Here is a 21,311-nt window from a genome sequence, read left to right on the forward strand (position 1 = left end):
AAATCCAGCTGAGAATCTTCTTAATAGCTCAATCTCAACTACATAATCTCCAATTAAAGTGTTATAGCGAGCAGAAGGCAGGCTGGGGTGACATGGAGAGCTATTGAAGGGGCACAGAGGTAACTGAGTGTGGTCAGAGGGGTGTGAACTGACCCCAGAACAGACTTATGGCTTGTGTTTCCATCGGCAGGGCCAGGGCTACATTTAAACATGAGCAGACAGCCAGTAATAAGCATCATCCATCACGTCTTAGATTTGGCTCAGTGACTAAGGACTCTCACTGTCAATAAACAGGCCAGTTTACCTGAGTCATCAATTCCTGCTTACTGCTCTGACTGGACAAGAAATAAACACAGACACACTTACTATACAAACACACACACACACATCACATGGATGCACACACAAACAGACACATGGATGCACACACAAACACATACTCATGCACACACACACACACACACAGACACACACACACACACACACACACACACACTACACACACACACACACACACACACACAGTACTGTAATAATAATATAATAATAATATGCCATTTAGCAGACGCTTTTATCCAAAGCGACTTACAGTCATGCGTGCATACATTTTTTGTGTATGGGTGGTCCCGGGGATCGAACCCACTACCTTGGCGTTACAAGCGCCGTGCTCTACCAGCTGAGCTACAGAGGACCACACACACATACACACACAAGTGCATGAGCTACGCACACACACACACACACACACACACACACACACACACACACAAACAAACACATACACACCTAACTGCCGAGAAAGTCAGAGCCTGAACACACACTTGGAGGTAGGAGAAGCAGAGTGTATAAGCTTGTCTCCAGGATCTCAGTCAGTATATGGTAGCTGAGGGATGATCTGACCTTGATATTTACGCTCAATAGATTCATGGGGCTCCAGTCAGAAGACTTCACCCTCGCAGCAAGCGCCACACCGAGACCCTCCAAATCCCTTTGTCATTCATACGGATCTAATCGCAACGTACATCTCTCGGTTTTATACTCTCATTCTCTCTCCCTAAAAAATATCTGAAACCAAAATAACAAACTATTTCTCCCAGCTGATAAATAGGGTTTTGCCTCCGGTCGGGCCACCTCTGTATTATATATTCATGGTTTTCTAAACTGCCTTTAACAGCCTCTGCAGATGCGAAATACTCAAAATTCCACTTTGGCTCTTCTGTGTTAAATTTGCATATCTGGTCATGCTCTGCTTGACATTCTCACAAAATTGCACAGTGGGTATTTTATTACAAGCCACCACAGATATTCAGCGACAGCACAGAGTATCAAAAATAAATTAAAAAGACTAAAGAGCTACCAGTAGGCCACATTGTGTATTGTTTTGCAATACCTAGAGCCATTAAGTGTTTCTTTTTTTCCAGGCAAGAGGCATGAACCACACTTGGATGGCGGAGAGGGAACAGTAATTTAGGGACTCAGGGTTTTCTGTTGCATTAAATTGACTGAGCCCAGATTTCCAACAGCGTAATGTAATGTTAAACCTTAAATGTGGTCTGTATTTGCCATTTGTTCATTGATAGTATGTGTGTAATAGTTGTTTTGCAATATTTGACTGGCTTTGGGATATCCAATCCATTTCAGTGTTACCGATAACTCATAGTCATTCGCATCTATTCAAAAAGCAAAGAAGTAAATATCTACAGTGGGGAAAAAAAGTATTTAGTCAGCCACCAATTGTGCAAGTTCTCCCACTTAAAAAGATGAGAGAGGCCTGTAATTTTCATCATAGGTACACGTCAACTATGACAGACAAAATGAGGAAAAAAAAAAGAGAAAATCACATTGTAGGATTTTTTATGAATTTATTTGCAAATTATGGTGGAAAATAAGTATTTGGTCAATAACAAAATTTTCTCAATACTTTGTTATATACCCTTTGTTGGCAATGACACAGGTCAAACGTTTTCTGTAAGTCTTCACAAGGTTTTCACACACTGTTGCTGGTATTTTGGCCCATTCCTCCATGCAGATCTCCTCTAGAGCAGTGATGTTTTGGGGCTGTCGCTGGGCAACACAGACTTTCAACTCCCTCCAAAGATTTTCTATGGGGTTGAGATCTGGAGACTGACTAGGCCACTCCAGGACCTTGAAATGCTTCTTACGAAGCCACTCCTTCATTGCCCAGGCGGTGTGTTTGGGATCATTGTCATGCTGAAAGACCCAGCCACGTTTCATCTTCAATGCCCTTGCTGATGGAAGGTGGTTTTCACTCAAAATCTCACGATACATGGCCCCATTCATTCTTTCCTTTACACGGATCAGTCGTCCTGGTCCCTTTGCAGAAAAACAGCCCCAAAGCATGATGTTTCCACCCCCATGCTTCACAGTAGGTATGGTGTTATTTGGATGCAACTCAGCATTCTTTGTCCTCCAAACATGACGAGTTGAGTTTTTACCAAGAAGTTCTATTTTGGTTTCGTCTGACCATATGACATTCTCCCAATCCTCTTCTGGATCATCCAAATGCACTCTAGCAAACTTCAGACGGGCCTGGACATGTACTGGCTTAAGCAGGGGGACATGTCTGGCACTGCAGGATTTGAGTCCCTGGCGGCGTAGTGTGTTACTGATGGTAGGCTTTGTTACTTTGGTCCCAGCTCTCTGCAGGTCATTCACTAGGTCCCCCGTGTGGTTCTGGGATTTTTGCTCACCGTTCTTGTGATCATTTTGACCCCACGGGGTGAGATCTTGCGTGGAGCCCCAGATCGAGGGAGATTATCAGTGGTCTTGTATGTCTTCCATTTCCTAATAATTGCTCCCACAGTTGATTTCTTCAAACCAAGCTGCTTACCTATTGCAGATTCAGTCTTCCCAGCCTGGTGCAGGTCTACAATTTTGTTTCTGGTGTGCTTTGACAGCTCTTTGGTCTTGGCCATAGTGGAGTTTGGAGTGTGACTGTTTGAGGTTGTGGACAGGTGTCTTTTATACTGATAACAAGTTCAAACAGGTGCCATTAATACAGGTAACGAGTGGAGGACAGAGGAGCCTCTTAAAGAAGACGTTACAGGTCTGTGAGAGCCAGAAATCTTGCTTGTTTGTAGGTGACCAAATACTTATTTTCCACCATAATTTGCAAATAAATTCATAAAAAATCCTACAATGTGATTTTCTGGAAAAAAAATGCTCAATTTGTCTGTCATAGTTGACGTGTACCTATGATGAAAATTACAGGCCTCTCTCATCTTTTTAAGTGGGAGAACTTGCACAATTGGTGGCTGACTAAATACTTTTTTTCCCCACTGTAACTCCAAGAGACAACAAAGTATTCCACATATAAGGAATGAGGATTGATGAAGAGTGAGGGGAGTGAGATACTGTTCAGAGGTGAGTGTAGGGCTTACTATATAGATAACACAAGAGTGACCTCTCCTAGTCCCCAGTACGGTGAATGGGTGGGATGGATGGGCTGGCTCTATGAGAGAATGTATGTTTATCACGCTCCCCTGCAATTACAGCACACTAAATCCACAGTGTAATTGTGTTCTGTTGCCATCGCTCCGTATTTATAGGGGCTAAAACTAACAGAAAACATGTGGTGTGAGGGAAAGGAGGAGGGAAGGAGAGGAGGGGAGGGGAGGGGAGGAGATGAGGGAGGGCAAGCATTTGATGAGCCCTTAGATCATTGTTCATGTATGGGTGCTTTGCAACGCAGTATTACCTCCGAGCCATGGGGAAGTCAAGCAGAAATTCTCTAATTCAATATTCAAACATGCTGTGGTTTTCTGAGAGGCCGGCAGAGAGTAGCACTAGGTATCTTTCGTAACAGATAACCAACCACGACTATAGCTTGGGGCTAATAGGACCAGATGGAATCAAATCTACCCTTTCCACTCCCCCCACCTCAGAGAAATAAAAAAACTACCTTTTGACTGCAGCCTCTTCTCATCCTCGCAAGCTAAAACCACCTTTCCACTCCCTCACCCACGGGAATGAACATCCAACTTGATTTCCTTCCTCCCGTCCATTCTCTGATCTAAAGATATTGTACTTTTTTGTTGTAATATTTATTTCAGTATTTAAATGTGATCCACTGATTCCTCCCAATTCCCTAGAGTGTGAACTAATGCTATGATAATCCATTGGATACTGAATGCGGCTGAGTTTAGGGATCCTTATTTAAACTCCTCCTTGTCTTAACCGCGGAGCAAAAAAAGGTGTTCAGACAAGCAAGGAAATAATGAGCATCAGATAGCATGCAGAGAGAAACAAAAGCTCAGATGAATAACACACGCACACACACACAAACACACACACACACACACACACACAGACAAACCTAATATCTAGTCATGCTCTCATTTCAAATCATTTAGGCATTTCCCGTCGACCAGATCTCAACTTTCCTAAATCAGTTGACCGATGAGTAGGAATGGTATTATACAAGTTCTATGTTGGTTTTTCAATAAGAAGCAGCAGAAATGTGTAAACAGGTTATGATTCTAGCAGCACTTATGAAAATACTTTCATTGTTGTTGTTTTTTTTCCCCTCCCTGACAAACAGCCCTGAAAAAAAAGATTTCTGATGGGTATTATGCAAATGATCCCAGCTGTTACTTCTAATAGGGAAGCCTCCTAATAACTGTCTCTTTTTCCAGGGAGAGGAAGAGAGGAAGCTTCTTTTGTGCATCCCAAATGGCACCCTATTCACTATATATTGCAGTATCTTTGACCAGGGACCTGGTCAAAAGTAGCGCACTATAAATGGAATACAGTGCAATTTGGGACACAGCCTTATCTGGTCTGTTAATCTGGTCGGCCGTGCGGGTGACACGTCTGGGGAGAGAGGACCCCACAGTATCTCCTGATTAAGGCCTGTCTGGGGTATAGGGTTTACTCTACAGGGAGGGAGGGGGCGGCCATTTTTCTCCCAGGTTCCCGTCCTGGAGGACAAGGTGAGGCGTGCCTGGTGCTTGGGTGGCTCCACAGAGGGAATGGATCCCATTATGTCTGGGGATGTGGCAGAGAAGAGACCTTCTGAAGACACTGTTCAGTCCTGGAGGGTCGCCTAGCCGGTGAGCAGGTTCAGTTAGGGTCTTTTAGAGTGGACTGTGAACAAGTGCTGTTCACTTTCAAAGAGTGCACTGTCTCTGACCAGCAGGTTCACTCCAGTCTTCATTCACAGAGCAGAGTAGAGTAGAGGATATTCTATCAGGATATTGTCAACACATATTCTTGACCTCAGTATAAAGAGGGACTTTTCTATTTGACGTGCCCCTTTGAGAATCATTCAAAGTAGTCTTACTATCAAGTTTTAAGTTGTTGTTTATGTATTTACTTTTCAGAATCATATAAAGCTGTGATTCAATGAATGGTATACAATACAGGACAATTTATATGGAAAGCCTTGAGGTGCTTTGTACATAGTCAGATAGTTCTGAGCATATAAAGAATAAGCACAAAAAGCAGATATAGATTTTTAAAGCACGGTACATTCTGTGCAGACACTAAGCTGTGAACAAAGTCTATAGAAGAAGAAGAACAGGACAGAATATATGGAGGAAAAAGCACAATAACCCATTTCAACCTCCAGGTTTCTTTGATCAGATCCATTCTTACACTGTGATATTCATCTCAGCTTTTTTTTAATCTTCTTTTCATTTCCCGTTTTCCCCTCCTCTCTGTTTGTGAGGGGTCTGCCGGGACTGAGTTACAGCACATCCTTTTATGTTTATTAGCCACATTACCCACTAGATCAGTACATTTGTACCAAAGACTTGCATTAATGAACTCAAATTAAATCTAAAGTGATTTTATACAAAGGCGGATGGGAAGAACCCATCAAGCTAGACTGGGTGAAACGCAGTGGGTGAGGAATGAGGAAGTGTGTGTGAGCCCTAGTGGGTGACCTAATTCTCACCCACGACTCACGCGCTGTCAATTTCCATCTCTTCTCACCAGGCCCACCTACGGATGTGCTCGGCTTCCCCTAAATTATATAAATTATTATATGTAAATATGGTTTTTAACATCTCCTTTGATCTAAGTGCCTTTCTGTTTTCATTTGTGTCATATTAGAGAGTCATTAGCGAGAGGAATACAGGCGATATACCACAACGGAGGCTGATCTGCCATGTCTGAATAAAGGTTGTTATGTTGTGGACTCTGGTCAGTTCAAGATCAAGTGTTAGGGGCTATATCAATGGTTTAGTAGTGTTTAAAGTAGTTCTAATCTGATCTAAGATCAGACCGTTATCGAGATATGCAACAGTAAAACCCTGTTGCTCCAAATGAAATATAATGGAGCTGTAAACAGTATAAATGAAAGGAGAGGAAAGCTGGCATCCATCCAACATGGAGGAGAAAGGCTGAGCTGGGCCCTACTCTCTCTTCACTCAACAGCCCCTTAACCCCAATCTCTCAGGGTGTGCTCTCACAGCAAATCCAAAACACTTCAGCCCACAGCCTCTCTCTCTGTCTCTTTCCCTCTCCAAACCAGCCGACTGTGTGATGACCAATACCTCCTTGTCATCCCCAATTACACTGTCTTGTAAGGACGATGTTCGTCTCTGGGTTCACTCAACGCAACATTATAAAAAATTAAACACTTCTACCTTGACACAGACAAATAAGCTAAATTTACTCTTTCACAAAAAGCAAAAAGCCCGACTTCAAAGCCAAATCCAAGCAAACAACGTTTGTGAGCTTGGTGTGTAATGTATGATAAACATTTCAAAGTAAAAAGCAATATCGGCATAAAGTAATTCTGCAAGTGAATTTGGGTGAGGGGAAAAAACTGTGCTCAAAGTAAATGTTCATGACATCCCAAATTATGTGATACTAGGTTCATTACCATCCATACAAATAAAAACAACTGAATATGTAGCTAAAATAACACAGAATGAATGTCAGAGCCTTGTTAGTATTTATTTATGATCTACCTAAACCCAGTATGAGGAGTGAGATGACAAATGTGTTGACAGCCTACGGAGGGGACCCCAGTGTGCAACAGGACTGCTTCCTGTGAGGAAAGACTAGAGACTCCAGGCAGGGTGACTCAAGCTCAGGGTGATGGTAAAGGCTTTGTTCCAGGGAAGCTCACTGCCTCTCCATTCCCCCCCCCGCACCCCTCTCCGTCTCTCTCTGTGAGTCTTGGCAGCGCTGCATAATCAAATGTTCCTGGAACTGACTTCCTGTCTGTCCAGTGAGTCGGCAAGCGAGGGCGAGAGAGACGGAGCCTGCTTCCACAGAACGGAAGATAAAGATTTCTGCCCCATGACGCCAGGGGCTGTTTTAATAAGCCAACCTGCTGGTCAGCGTGGGATGTACTGTCTGTCTGAGAAATGGACTCATCCATTTCTGTTCCAGCCTTTCCAAAACACTGGCTCTGAAACATGCTATTATTATTCTACAGTAGTATGTGTTTCAATAATATCTCATTATCATTTCTGGGGTCTCCATTTTTGTTTTGTATGATGGCTATAAGAAAATATAAATCAGACAGCAGCATGACTTATTTCGGCTCTCTAAAAGCAAACAAGGCCTTTAACATCAGTAGGTGGGAGGGGAAACGTGGCTAAACTGAGGAGAGATCTGCTCCGGGCTCAGGGCCCTGTGTGAATGCGTTCCTATTATCAGTCTAATGAGAGTGAATCCCTGTCCCCACATTTAGCAGTCTGGATGAGACAAACACAGGGCCAGGGACATTGCTATGCAGCACACATACTCTCTCTTACGCACGCACTCAGTCTATCTGATGGCAGTTAGCTGACAGACAGGAGTCTGGAGTCTGATGGGTGGCTGACAGTCAGTCAGACAGACGTCAGAGAAACAGATGACTGTGTGTCTCCTCCTCTGATTCACAGCCCTTATGAACTTATAGGAATGACATCATCATGCTCCAGACCACCAGCCCCTTGCCCATAAAATATGGACTGTAGCCTATTCTTTATCAGTATTATCAATGCATGCACTTCAAACCTTTCAATCAGCTCAAGTCCACTCAGGTAAGTATAATAAATAGAGAAAAAAAATGTATAGGGGCATATTCAAACCTTTAGACTTATACCACTCCAGAAATAATGAATGTCTCAAGTGCTTTGAGAAAAAGAGAAGAACAAATCCTCAATGCATTGAATATGTCAAATGCTTTCTCTCTATCTCTTCCATATCCATCATGAACAGCGCCTCCTAAACCTCTCATTGTCTCGTCAAATCTTGTGCTTAGCGAGGCTAGCGATAAGGCTATTAGTTATATAAAACCTGTGTAATGCCTGGTGCAATAACAGTTTTTTGGGGGGGATCAATAGGTGTTATCTGCTTGTCAATGTTTCATACTCCCTCTCTGACACAGAGGCTGGCCAGGCAGAGCTTTTCTGAGTGAGCAGCGAACGCAGCTAGGCCGCTAATCAATAGCCCCAGTGTTAACAGGATGCTTCCAAAGCCATTTAACAAACCCATATCACTCTGGGAGTGTACACTCAACCTGTCAAAATATTTTCTCCAGGGGCAGAGCTGAGGATGAGAGGAACATTTCACGCCCGTGAAGTCTCCTCTCCCACACCTGTGTGATTTGAAAGGGGGTTGAAAGTGATATCTCTCTTCTCTTTTCAGAGGATTCGGCTTGTATAAAGATTAGAGAAGGATGGAGAAGCTTGAGTATAAGATAATCTAATTAGGCTTTAAAACAACAACAACGGTTGTGTAGTGTTAGGGATGGGCTCTAGCACACGGCCATGACAGGGGAGAGTAATTACCAAGCGTATGCATATCACCACATACACTAAAACAACGGTTATCCAGGTGGGACCTTGAAAACATGAGAAAGAATACAGCCTGGGATGATTTTTCTGGCTTTAGTTATTCTACACCTACCTGGTTCAGAATAATAAGTAACCAAAACAACAACAAAACAGAGGGCTCTCGTGACAGTAAGCTCAATAGAATCTACTCTTTTTAACAAACCAAAGCCAAACAAAATCAAATGAATGTTCTTGAAGATGTTTTCTCTTTTCCTGACAGACGTGTTTAAAATGAAGCTCCTCTCTCTCTCTCTCTCTCTCTCTCTCTCTCTCTCTCTCTCTCTCTCTCTCTCTCTCTCTCTCTCTCTCTCTCTTCTCTTCTCTTCTCTTCTCTTCTCTTCTCTTCTCTTCTCTTACCGAGTGACTCATCTGTCAGTGAACGAGCAGAGATGACACTCACCTCCACCCACTCCACCCCCCATCTCCTCTCCCCAGCTGGGCCCTGCTCTGCTCTGCTGTGCAGGGGGTCCCTCGCTTTCCCACCCCACCCCGCTTCCCTTCCCGCTCCAATAACAACATCCATCTCCATTCTCCTCTGAGCTGACCGCATCCCAGGCCCAACAAGCAGCTCTCCAAATCCCCCAGGTTTTCAGCCCTGCCACATGCTTAACTGTACGGTGTAACTGCACCATATGCTTCCAAGATTTGAGATACTGCAATTTGGAGTGGGGAATAGCCTATGACTACACTATTAAAGAAAGGGAACAGCTGGTTGGCGCACCATGGTTGGGTGCCCGTGTGTCAACCTGTTCAATCATATGCCAGTCTTGTTTATTGTTGCTTATCTACTTATTTATGTGTTAGCTGTACTGAGACATGGTGTGTAGATGAGTAAGTCTCACAGGAGATGCTGTATTTCATGCACTCCCAGCATCCTCCTATAACAGGAAGAATACTACAAATGCATTTCTTTGTTGGAGACTGTGGCCTGACCTCCCACATGGCAGAATCTCAGTAGTGGCTCAATTAGCGAGGCTGGCCACTGAGTGATGATGGGGGAAGGAGTGAGGCCAGAGGCTGCAGAGGATTGATTGGTAAAGAGTGGGTACAGGATAAATGAAGTCCAAATTCACAAAGAACAGTATGTGCAGTTGCTTCAGTCATCACTTGGTCACCTCACATCATTCTTCAAATACTTTGAATAATCATGAATTTGACTTAATTCAATAATTGAGGGAAATGAATCCTTATCACTGGTAAGTAGAGTGAGTGGTGAGTGGACCTCTCTTAGTTCTGAGGGTCCTTCATTCTTGCCATCTTAGTCTTAGCCATAATGACATTCTCAGTCAACTCCTTTGAGGAATGCTGATGTATAATATACCTCTAGGGCTGCGTTTACACAGGCAGGCCAATTCTGATATTTTGCCCAATTATTGGCAAAAGAGTTGATCTGATTGTGGAATTAGTGGGAAAATATCAGAATTGGGCTGCCTTTGTACAAAAAAATCTGCAACAATTCTCATTTTGCTCTGTCTGGTCTTATAATGGTAAGGGCATAATTGTTTTGGGATATTTAACATTGGATCCCTCCCATGTAGTGATTTTCTCCCCATGCACTGTCCTAACTGGCGAGGAGAGAGGGAGATAGGGAGAGAGGAGAGAGACAGTACTCCTTGGCTGATTATATTCAGGATTAAACAGAGTAGATTTCAATCAGGTGGACAGAGTTTTCTAAAATAATGGTGAGAATACATTAGGATGGATGTTGTGTTAACCTGCAAAGCTTTCAAAAGCAGCAGGCCCATTTTGTCTGGTTCAAAAATATTCTCCAGCACGCCACTGGCTGAGAGCTGAGACAAACTCTCCCGGTATGAAAATTAACATCTCTTGCCTCCCAACATTAGAACAAGATAAACAGTCGGGGCTAAAATGGTCACAACAATAGACTGCTGTGTTGCTGACACACAAATGGACTGAAAAGCCTTCAGATCACAAATGACTCCAGACTAAGATGGTCCGCTGTGTCAAGCTAAGAGGCTAAAAGGAGGGATAAATGCATTGTTTATGCTTATTAAACAAGACTTCATCTCAACTATCAGCAATAACTGATGAGTGTTACTTTACAGTGTTGTAAATTGTTCAGAAATAATAATGTATTCATCATCATCATGTATACATGACAAGCCAATAACCTACAATATTATGCGAGGAACAAGCCAAAAATCTGTAGGCTAAAACAAAGGTTTATATAGTATTACATATACAGGATATATTATACATAAACCTATAAGACCATAGGGTAAATGCTAAAACACTATAAATGTAATACAATCCATAAGTGAGGCCAAAACAAATTATATGTCAGAACTGGTTACATGAATAAGTATAGCGAGCCCATGTGAATTAAAATGGGTTTAATTAACCTGAGATTAATTTCATAGTGAGGGATTGTAGGATGTGTGTGTGTGAGTGTGTGTGTGCGTGCGTGCGTGCGTGTGTGGTGGAGTGGATGTAAAGAAGGCCCCTTAACCCTGTGGCCCCTCGGCGGGCTGGGTTGAGGAGCAGGAGCCGCCAGAAGAGGAGAACTGAACGGCTGATTATTAATAAGGCCTCTCCATTATGTCAGGCGCAGTCTCTGCCAGGACTCAATGAAAAACAGATCAGGCAGGGGGAAAGTCACAGTTCAAACTTATCTGGCTGATCCTCTATCCCCTTCCTACTGCCAGACGATCTACAAGCCAGTGTGTGTTTGTGTACTGTAGAGTCAAGGGAATCATGCAGGTACCTACCTCTCCAGTCTGTGTCAGGGTCAGCTTGGGCAGCTTGCTCTTGGAGCTGGTGGTGGTGCTGCCAAAGGCTGGGTTGCTGTAGCCCACGTCCCCCACCTCCAGAGGAGGCTTGAGCTCCGGGGAGTCCAGGGGCACCTGGTCCTGGCCGTCCATGGGCCGAACGTAGGCTGTGGGCTTCTGCTGCTGCACGGCACTGGGCTTTACATGCAGGCCCTGGGGGAAGGTGGGCGTGGAAAGGCCGCTGGGAAGCAGGGAGGTGGAGGCCATGGGGGAACTGCACCCGTGGGAGTCCGGCTCCTGCTCCAGGGGAGACATAACATGAGTGTTGCTGTCCTTGTATCCGCATTGCTCGGCTGCCGAAGGGGCCTTAGGGGCCTGCTGTTGTCCGCCGCCGTGCCTCCTGGAGATAGTGGAGGAGGTGGGGCTGCTGCTGGAGTCTCCCTTGTGGCCCACGACGTCGCCCTGTGAGCTGAACAGCTCCTCGTGTCTCTGGGGTTGCTGCTGCTGCTGCTCGTGGGTGGACGAGTGTTTCCCCCTGCTGCTGGCTGGGACCCCCACCCCCTGCCCCCCCACCCCCTTACCCCCCATCCCTTGGGTGCTAGTGCTGCTGGAGCAGTGGGCTCCCTGCAACCAGTCGGAGGAGCGGTTCTTCTTGGAGCTCTGATGGCTGCTCAGCCGGGTGGAGCTGGTCAGGGATGAAGAGGAGGGCGGAGGGGGCATGGAGGTGGTATTGTGCCCCGTGCTCGCCCTGTTGCTCGTCCTCTGGCCCCCCTCGGTGAAGAAGCTGGGGCTGGGGGTCTGGGGAACAGAGTTCTTGGGGATCCCCACCAGGTGGCTCTGGTTGGAGTGGCTGGTCAGGAGCTCCTTCATCTCATCGTAGTTCCCCAGAGTGTTCTGTACTCGGTTGGCCAGGGCATCACCTTTGTTGGTCTGCAGAGACAGAGACAGAGAGAGGAGAGACGGTGAGATGTATAATGTATAGATATTCAGTTCCTACTGTATACCCCCCAGCCCTCTCCACCATGTTATCATCATTCCCCCACTACTCTGACAGCAAACAGAGAGCAGCGGGTCATCAGAGCTACACCTAATTACAGACAGCCAGGAACTCTGCAGGCAGTGTGTGTGAGAGAGAGATGTGTGTGTGTGTGTGCGCGCATAGAGAAGGGTGCAATCATGCCTCAGTGAGAAAGACCATTAGGCTGTACATCAACCAACTCTGAAAAGTAGCCCCTTTCAAAGCTAAAAATAGCTAGCATTACAGTGTCTAATATGCAACTTACAAACTGTATGAAACTATAGTTCTATCCAAAGCACTTTAATAAATCCATCTTTAAGAGGGCACAGTTGGTGTATTAACGTGTATTAAACATGTGATTAAAACAAGCATTGTTAGTGTGGATCTATAGATAATAGATACCTTGTTTAGGTTGTTGGTCCCCCCCAAAGTGGATAGACTGGGTGCTTCTGTCTGTCAGTATAAAAAGACAGTAGTTTATAATCTAGTCACACTGGGGGGAATATGGTAGACCAATAGGATGACCTTGATAAGCTTATAATCTGCTCAACTGTATTCTTAGTCAATATGTGGCAATGTTAACACACTCCTGTTTTATAATATCCTTTCTCTCAGGGGTACCTCCAATAAAATAAGTTTGCAACAAAAGGCCCTTGTTATAATAATTGTTTTATTTTGGCTAGTTCAGCATATAATTAATTTATACTAGGCTTTTCAGACAAAAGGCATGCATAACCACCCCCAAACTCATTACTTTCATAACAGGCAGTATTCTATTTAATGTATAACACATTACTGTTAAATTCAGCCCAAGCCTGCGTTTACTGGTCTTTTATGTGTAAGAGGTAAGAGCCTAGTAAGAATGTACAACAATTGCAGATGCATTATGCTAAGATGCACTCTATATAAACAGAAATTATAACAGAAACACATCACTATCTATTTGAAAATAACTGCAAATGAAGATTAATTTCAGTTGTACAATAAAATTGCAAAGCCATGCAAAGCTGTTTTCTGTATAGGGATATAATTAGGCTATTCAAAGGCAACAAAGGAAAAAAGATACATATGTACAGTGTAGCAGCGTATCCCTTTGGTATCACAGAGGACGGTGGTGGTGATAATAGCACAACACTCCGTCAGACTCAGGAAGCATAAGCCTGTGTATTTGCACAATAAACAAATGATGGTTGATGGTTAGGGGAAGGGAGGGTGTAGAGCATGAAGATCCATTATGCTGTTGGGAAGGGGAATTATCTGCTGGGTGGTTAAACTCTGATCTCTATAAACAGAGAAGATGCCAGCTAGGGCTAAACTGCTCTCTGCCAAGCCTCACCCCTGACCACCACTGACCTTGCACAGCATCACTATAATGTCCCGCATAAAACTCTAATGGCCATGCTCTTGTTGTTCCAAAATGTATTACAATTAAGCTCACCCAAAACAGGATAGCTTTCAAAGGATCTTTTAAAGTCCTGGATGTGTCCAAAAGTACAGTATGTCTCCAATGAGGAGTGATACATTTGCATTATAGTCATTTAGCAGAGCGACTTACAGTTAGTGCATTCATCTTAAGATAGCTAGGTGGGACAACCACATATCACAGCCATAGAAAGTACATTTTCCTCAATAACTTAGTCAGAGCTAGAAGTGGGGGGGGGTCAAGGACAGAGAAGATCTTGGACTGGGCTGAGCGGGAGCTGCCCTCTCCCATAGGGGTGGGAGGGCCAAGAGACCTGAGGTGGCAGAACGGACTGCTCGGGTTGGGGTGTAGGGTTTGAGTGTGTGTGTGTGTGTGATACACACTAAGGAGTGACCCCTGTATCAGGCCAGTCATCATTTTAGAAGCCAGAGAGGGAGAAGCCTCAAATAGCCCTGACAGCCCAGACTGGCCCCTAACTGTAACAGCAGCCTGTGTTTGAAAAACCAGCAACCAGCCCAAAGCAGCAGACTGTTTTACACAGTCTGTGTATCGTCCAAAGCGGAGCACACACAGGTTATTTAAGCCGTGCTGTGAGGGCTCAATATTTTTAGTGAGTGTGATGTTAAAGGGGCACTTGTGGACCTCCCAGATGCTGTCATTCTCAGTGAGGGGAAAGCAATGTGGAAGACATCGCACAAAGGGCTCTTGTGTAGAGAAGGAAGGAGTCCTGGGCTGCTGGAGTAGACCTGGAGCTGGAGTTGGAGCAGGACTGTCCTTCAGTGCACTGACTGCAGTCTGACTGCAGGCTAACTACAGCTGAGGACTGGAGTAGCTTCACTAGAACAGAGAAGTATAACAATGTTATCTCCTATATTTTTTTTATTCACAGATGATGAGTTACACTGCTGTAAATAGAAATGTAATTATTGTTTTTCTTTTTGAAGGAACCTGTCAAACCCTTATTATATACTGTAGCAGGTTCTAAACAATGATTAAAGTCCCTCCGTCAGAACTCCTTATCTTCAAGGAATAAAGGCTACAATACTGCACTGCCTTCATGAACTCAGGCATCAGCTGACAGGACTGTGCTGATCCCCATTACGTTAAAAGCTTCCAATGACATGCCTAATACTTCATCTCTTAAATCAGAGCATATGGCATTTCTTCAACGGTGGAGACTGATGAACCTTTGCCTGCCGTGGTTCCCAACTCAAATGGGAAAGGCTTTAAAAAGAGAAAGACACTCATCAAGAGGAAAGCAGCTGGCCTCTTGTCAATCGACATTTCTCCCCAGGAAGCAGCTCTGTTGAAGTGTGTGTGTGTGTGTGTGTGTGCATGTGTGTGTTTGTGTGTGTGTGTGTGTGTGTGTGTGTGTGTGTGTGTGTTTGCAGAGAGGATCTGAAAAAGCCTTTGAATAGGACTTTGTATGTTGGCAGGCAGCAGTATTGATGTGCCAGGTCGGGGCACTAGGGCAATACCACTCTGTGCAAGCCTATAGGCTCACAATGGGAGGCTTCGTTTGCTCTCTAAATCAGCATCAGATCCCATAGTTCACACCCTGCCTGCCACCACAGTCCTGCCACCCCACCACAGCGCTGCCATCGCGGCTCTGCCAAGCAATCGTAAAGCACCTCACTGGGATCATGCCTTAATGCTAGCCTTTTATATGATTTAACTGAGATGAGATCTGATAAACAAAGAGCAAAATGAAAAGATAATTTGACTATGAGCTGATTCATACAGTACTGTATGAAGGGGCAAGTAGGTTTCATCCATACAAAGTTTGTTTGTTGTTGTTGTCATATCACAGCATAGTAAAGAGGATTCCCCTGTAGCTCAGTTGGTAGAGCAGGGTTGTGGGTTTGTTTCCCACAGGGGGCCAGTATGTACTCACTAACTGTAAGTCACTCTGGATAAGAGCGTCTGCTAAATGACTAAAATGTAATGTAAATGATTCCTGTGGATTTTCAAGGATGCGAGTGAATGGGACTCTGTGTGGAGAAGACATTGACACATTTCATATATTGTCTGTAAGTGACGATGTTGAGTAATGTACAGGGATAAGCTACAGGTATATTATATAGGATCCTTGAGACCTTAAAAAGAAATAAATCCATCGTATGTCATCCCAGCACTAATATTTGTGTCCAAGGTTTATTTACCTGGAGTTGTGTGCCAGTACATTATTGTCTCCAACCTTAAGCCTATAGGCTCATACTAGGATAAAGGAATCTGCACTGATGCTACAATACAATACTATGATGGGCTGTAGGCTGATCCTACAGTGATATTATGTGTACTGTTCTCTCACACTGCTTGTCATGGGATTGGCAGTGTTTACAACGGGTTATCTGTTAACAGTCATTTGCCTTCCATTCGGAAATTAAGATTTTTTTTTTTTTTAAGTATGAGTTAAAGACCCAGAGCGAAGACTCATCCAGCAATCCTTATCTGTTAAATTGTCTCTCTCCTTTGTAAGCCTATCTGTAAAAGCCTTCCTTCCTCACTGGTTCAGGAGCAGAAAGCCTCAGCAGTTTGCATAATATCCATTAGTGCTTCCCAATAAAGAGCATCAATATGGGTCCACATTAGTAAACACCTAGCACAAATCATCTGAAATCAATAGAACACTAACGACAGCAGGGCATCCAGGAGCTAGCAGATGTAAGGTAGACTCCTAACAGAATCAGCTACAAACCACAATACAATTCGGAAAGAAACTGGGAACGTAATGAACTAATAATTTAATGTGTCGCAATCATACTTTTAAAACCTATTGATAAAATCTGACAGCGATGACGGTCGGGGGAATATACAATTACATTCTAAAAAAGAAAACTATTTGATATTGCATCTCTTACATGCATACACCAATGGAGAGCAAAAGTTAGCATTGAATAAATTAATTCATCTCCATCTCCATCTCTAGGAGTCTGCTGGTGCCCATGAATAAAACATCCAGTACCGGAGCTGACGACTGAGGAGGAACACAAAATACATTTGCTGAAAACGGAAAAAAATGGCAGAAGACTGAATAACTTGGCTGCTATTTCCTCATTTACTCTGCTGCTCCTCTTGACTCAGCAGTTGGTGGAGGATGGAGGGTGGGAGAAGGAGGAGGAAGAAGGAGGGAGGGGGATAGGGAGGTTTATTTGGGAATATTTGCCTTGAGGGGGAAAAGGTAGGTCTCTTTGTGACAGAGTGGTGCAGCAGCGTTGGCTGAAGTCCAAAGGCCTGACCTTCACTGGGCTTTACAGGCTTTTAAAAACAGCTTGGCTGTGCGTTCACAGAGACCTGTCCAGGAGAAGGTAGAGAGGGGTCCTGGGAGTACACCAAGTACACATCCTGCTGATGGCACCGGGGCAAGGGGGACCATGGGGAGCCAGGGGGGAGCAGGGGACCTCTGAGGGCTCAGCCCTCCTCGGCTGTGGGGCGTCTCTCTAGGTGCCAGTGGAGCTGGGAAAGCAGTAAATCAGTCCCAAATAGCTGCTAACAGCATAGTTCCATTAAACAGGATTAAAGGGGGATTAACTAATAGCGGCCTGAGATGTGGGAGAACTACAAACAGTGTTTCACAGAGGAGAGGAAAGTACTGCTATTACTCTCTACTGAGCACTAGGCTGGGAGAGAGAGGAAGAGAGAGGGGGCTAAGGAGAAAGCTAAGGAGAAAGTATTTGCTGAACCAGTCAAGCACTAACAGGACACATTGGTTTCTAAACACACATCATCTTTACCGGCCCTTAAGTCCCCCAGCTTACATGCCTGGAGTGGAGAGTCCATTCTCCTGCAGATGTGATGACATCAATGACTATTAGCTGACAATGTGGGGGTCTGGAGAGCAGATCTGTCTCAGGCTGTAATTCTCTAACTACAGTATAGCCTGGTGAAAGCCATCTATATTTAGGAAAATGCAGTTATATGATTGACAATACATACGTTAATATGTGGCTTCACTGTACTCTAACTGTTGTTAATCTAAACCAAAGTGAATGAGGATGTTCCCTCATGATACAGTTACATTGTATCTGTAAAATGTTGTAAAATGTCAAATTCCAAACAATATATTGGCAGATTTACTGAAAGGCTAATAAGTTGCTCTTTGTCTGACTCTTGGGTTGTACCAGTCCACCCACCCAGACTGACAGAGTTCCTTTCCCATTACCCCTGCTGTCTGTCTGCTTACTCACTGGAAGAATGCTGGGCCAGTGCATTCCTTCACACACACACAAACACACACACACACACACACACCAACGTGAGCATGAGCAGACAACAGAATAAATACACACCCGCTCACCAGCTCACACGCATGCACAAATGCACTCAAACACACAAAAACATTCTCCTACCCCCATAAACACACTCCATTTGCACAGATGAAGATGAACGGTTTTGTCTGTGTGTGCGCGTGCGTGCGCCCCTGTGTGTATGCGTGTGTATTTATGTGTGGTGGCGCTGATCCAATATTGAACCGAAGCCGCAGAGAGGGGAGACTGCACCATGTCATGTGACATGGGTAATTAGCCTTCAAAGGGGACACAGTCACTACTTGTTTATTTCCACAAATACGTCTACCTCCATGTTGACGTGATGGACAGGTTCCACGCCCTCTTTCCTTGAAAGCCACACTCTCTCTAAAGGTGCCGTTTACAGATAATCTGTAGTGTTTGAAAGCTATTTACTGTATGAAAGTATAAATAGTATGTATGATCGTGAAGGGATGTTTCCTCTGCAGTGATGATGAATTATACCAGACGCGGATAACGAGGACTTATTGAGATCAGTCTTAATCAATTTTAATTACCCAATCAGGCTGGTACGGAGGAGGAAATAATGCAGCAACACAACATGTTGGGAAATACACTAGATGGCTTTGTGAGAATATTTGTGGCACATGTCATTTGTAGTTGAGCTATCTCAATTAAATGGGACTTGATACGATTTGTGATAACCAATAGCGATAATTGTATCACAGTTACAATGGCAGTTATCACAATCAGTATGCTTTGATTACAGCGATAATCGTTTCCCATGTCTGTCGGAATGGCCATGACAAAAAACACAAATACATTTACATTTACATTTACGTCATTTAGCAGACGCTCTTATCCAGAGCGACTTACAAATTGGTGCATTCACCTTATAGCCAGTAAAAGGGGAAAGAACCTAGGTGGATTGATACAGAGAGGGAGAAGAGAAAGCAATGACTGATTGAGAAAGAAGATAGGGTCCTTAAAAGGGACACCTTGGCCTTAGTAAAAACATGACAGTCCTCTTGACTGAGTCCCCCATTTGTCCAGTTAGTTAGCTGAGAGATCTCAGGCTTGGCTAGGGAACAATACCCCGACTGCCCTCACACCTCAGGCTTCCATTGATCCTGCTTTCACAACCCATACACAGGAGAATCCCTCTCTATTGACACTGCTTAGCTACTCACACACACTTGCACTCGCACACACACACACCAACACACACACACTCACTCTCCTCTAGTATCGGTCTTGTCACCTGTCTGCAGCCAGTCAGCCAATGGATACATATCATACCGGAGAGAAGGGGAGACATGAAGGACTGAGACTGCTTGGCACCTCCATGACTTACACATGAGATGTGTGATCGTCTTCCACATTTGTCATTACTCTACTGTACATCATTCATATGGACAATATGGGGGGCCTAAGGGATACGTTCAGTGCACAATGGAAAATACACGCTACAGCAAAACATAACATAATTATGGCATGAATAGCAAAGCATTTTAAGGAATATAGAGAAGCAGATCATTTTAAACACTTCAACATTTGTAATGTATTATCCTTTCCACACTATCTGTCTATTCCTACAGCCCCTGCATGGACAGTAATCTGCTTGGATGCAGTCAGTGGTCTCCAATCCATTCAATGAATATAACATAAAGTAACAGGACATGAGGGAAGGCATAGAAGAAGATGCTTTTGGCCTGCTATATAAATACTGTTTTGACCATCTGTTGTGTCTCATTCATCCAGTAACACACAGAGCATGAGAGAACACACACAGATCTGGCAGGCAGTGGATAATGTGCTTTTGGAGACTGGCAGACACTGATGGAACCCAAAGACTGGTGGAGCCAGAGTAGACGAGACTGCTCAGTTACTGGGGATTAATGTGTTCTTTATACATGTCTACATGTTTAAGTTGGAGGAATAATCTTCTTTAATTTAGCGACTTCCATCATTCCGGCTGCCAGGTAATGCCCTAGAAAAAGGGATGGGAGATGGGATGCTGGATGCTGACTACCTTCCTCCCCACCTCCTCCTGCCCCTCCCTCCTTCCTTCCCAGGCCCTTACCTTGTACGGCTCCCCGAACAGATTAAACCCGGAGGAGAAGAGATCTTCGTCCTGCTGCACCTCCTGAGTCCGCCGCTCCCACTCCCTCTTCTTGAGTGCACTGCGGTCCTGCTCGTAATGACTGCATAGGGAAACAAGGAGAAGAAGAAGAGGCCAGACCGTCAGAGTAGAATCAGAGTAATCACAGCTGGCATGCCACAGAGAAAAACTGAAATCCCTTTCCCTGAAAAGATGTATGGGAAGCTCATATCTGTCTAATAGGCACAAGCTGACACTAAGCAGATGAAGGATAGGCGGCCCCAGAGATAAAGGAAGTGGATTGTCATACAAATACTTACAATACACAACACTGCCAAAGCAAGGCACTGCTGGTAAAAAAGGGATCGCTTATCCAAGAGGAGCAAATGTATTGTCAAATTACTTTCTAAGCACAGTTTATTTATCAACACGGAGCAGGTCTTAAGATGTAGACCTACTGAATTTACATTTAACATTTATATTTTAGTAATTTAGCAGACACTCTTATCCAGAGCGAATTACAGTTAGTGCATTCATATTAAGATAGCTACAGTAGGTGGAACAACCACATATCACAGGCACAGTGGTGTAAAGTACTTAAACAAAAATACTTTAAAGTACTACTTAAGTAGTTTTTTGGGGTATATGTACTTTACTTTACTATTTATATTTTTGACAACTTTTACCTTTACTTCACTACATTCCTAAAGAAAATAATGTACTTTTTACTCCATACATTTTCCCTGACACCCAAAAGTACTCGATACATTTTGAATGCTTAGCAGGATGGGAAAATTGTCAAACTCACGCACTTATCAAGAGAAAGAAAATATATTTAAAACCAAATACTTTTAGACTTTTACTCAAGTAGTATTTTACTGACTTTCACTTTTACTTGAGTCATTTTCTATTAAGGTATCTTTACTTTTACTCAAGTATGACAATTGGGTACTTTTCCCACCACCGCACAGGCATAGAAAGTACATCTTTCCTCA

The 21,311-nt window shown here is 44.0% G+C and overlaps 1 protein-coding gene across 1 annotated transcript in view; it reads right to left on the reverse strand.

Moving 5' to 3' along the window:
- LOC121545505 (AF4/FMR2 family member 2) overlaps window positions 1-21,311 on the reverse strand; it is a 200,930-nt gene that overhangs the window by 136,930 nt on the left and 42,689 nt on the right. The window contains exons 2-4 of the mRNA XM_045206605.1: window positions 20,299-20,419; window positions 12,948-12,998; window positions 11,528-12,457 (exon numbers count right to left, since the gene is read on the reverse strand). Of these exons, the coding sequence (XP_045062540.1) occupies window positions 11,528-12,457; window positions 12,948-12,998; window positions 20,299-20,419 (1,102 nt within the window). The remainder of the gene's footprint in view (window positions 1-11,527; window positions 12,458-12,947; window positions 12,999-20,298; window positions 20,420-21,311) is intronic.

The sequence above is a fragment of the Coregonus clupeaformis genome, chromosome 3 (genome assembly GCF_020615455.1).
Source record: "Coregonus clupeaformis isolate EN_2021a chromosome 3, ASM2061545v1, whole genome shotgun sequence".
In the NCBI taxonomy this organism is placed as follows: Eukaryota; Metazoa; Chordata; class Actinopteri; order Salmoniformes; family Salmonidae; genus Coregonus; species Coregonus clupeaformis.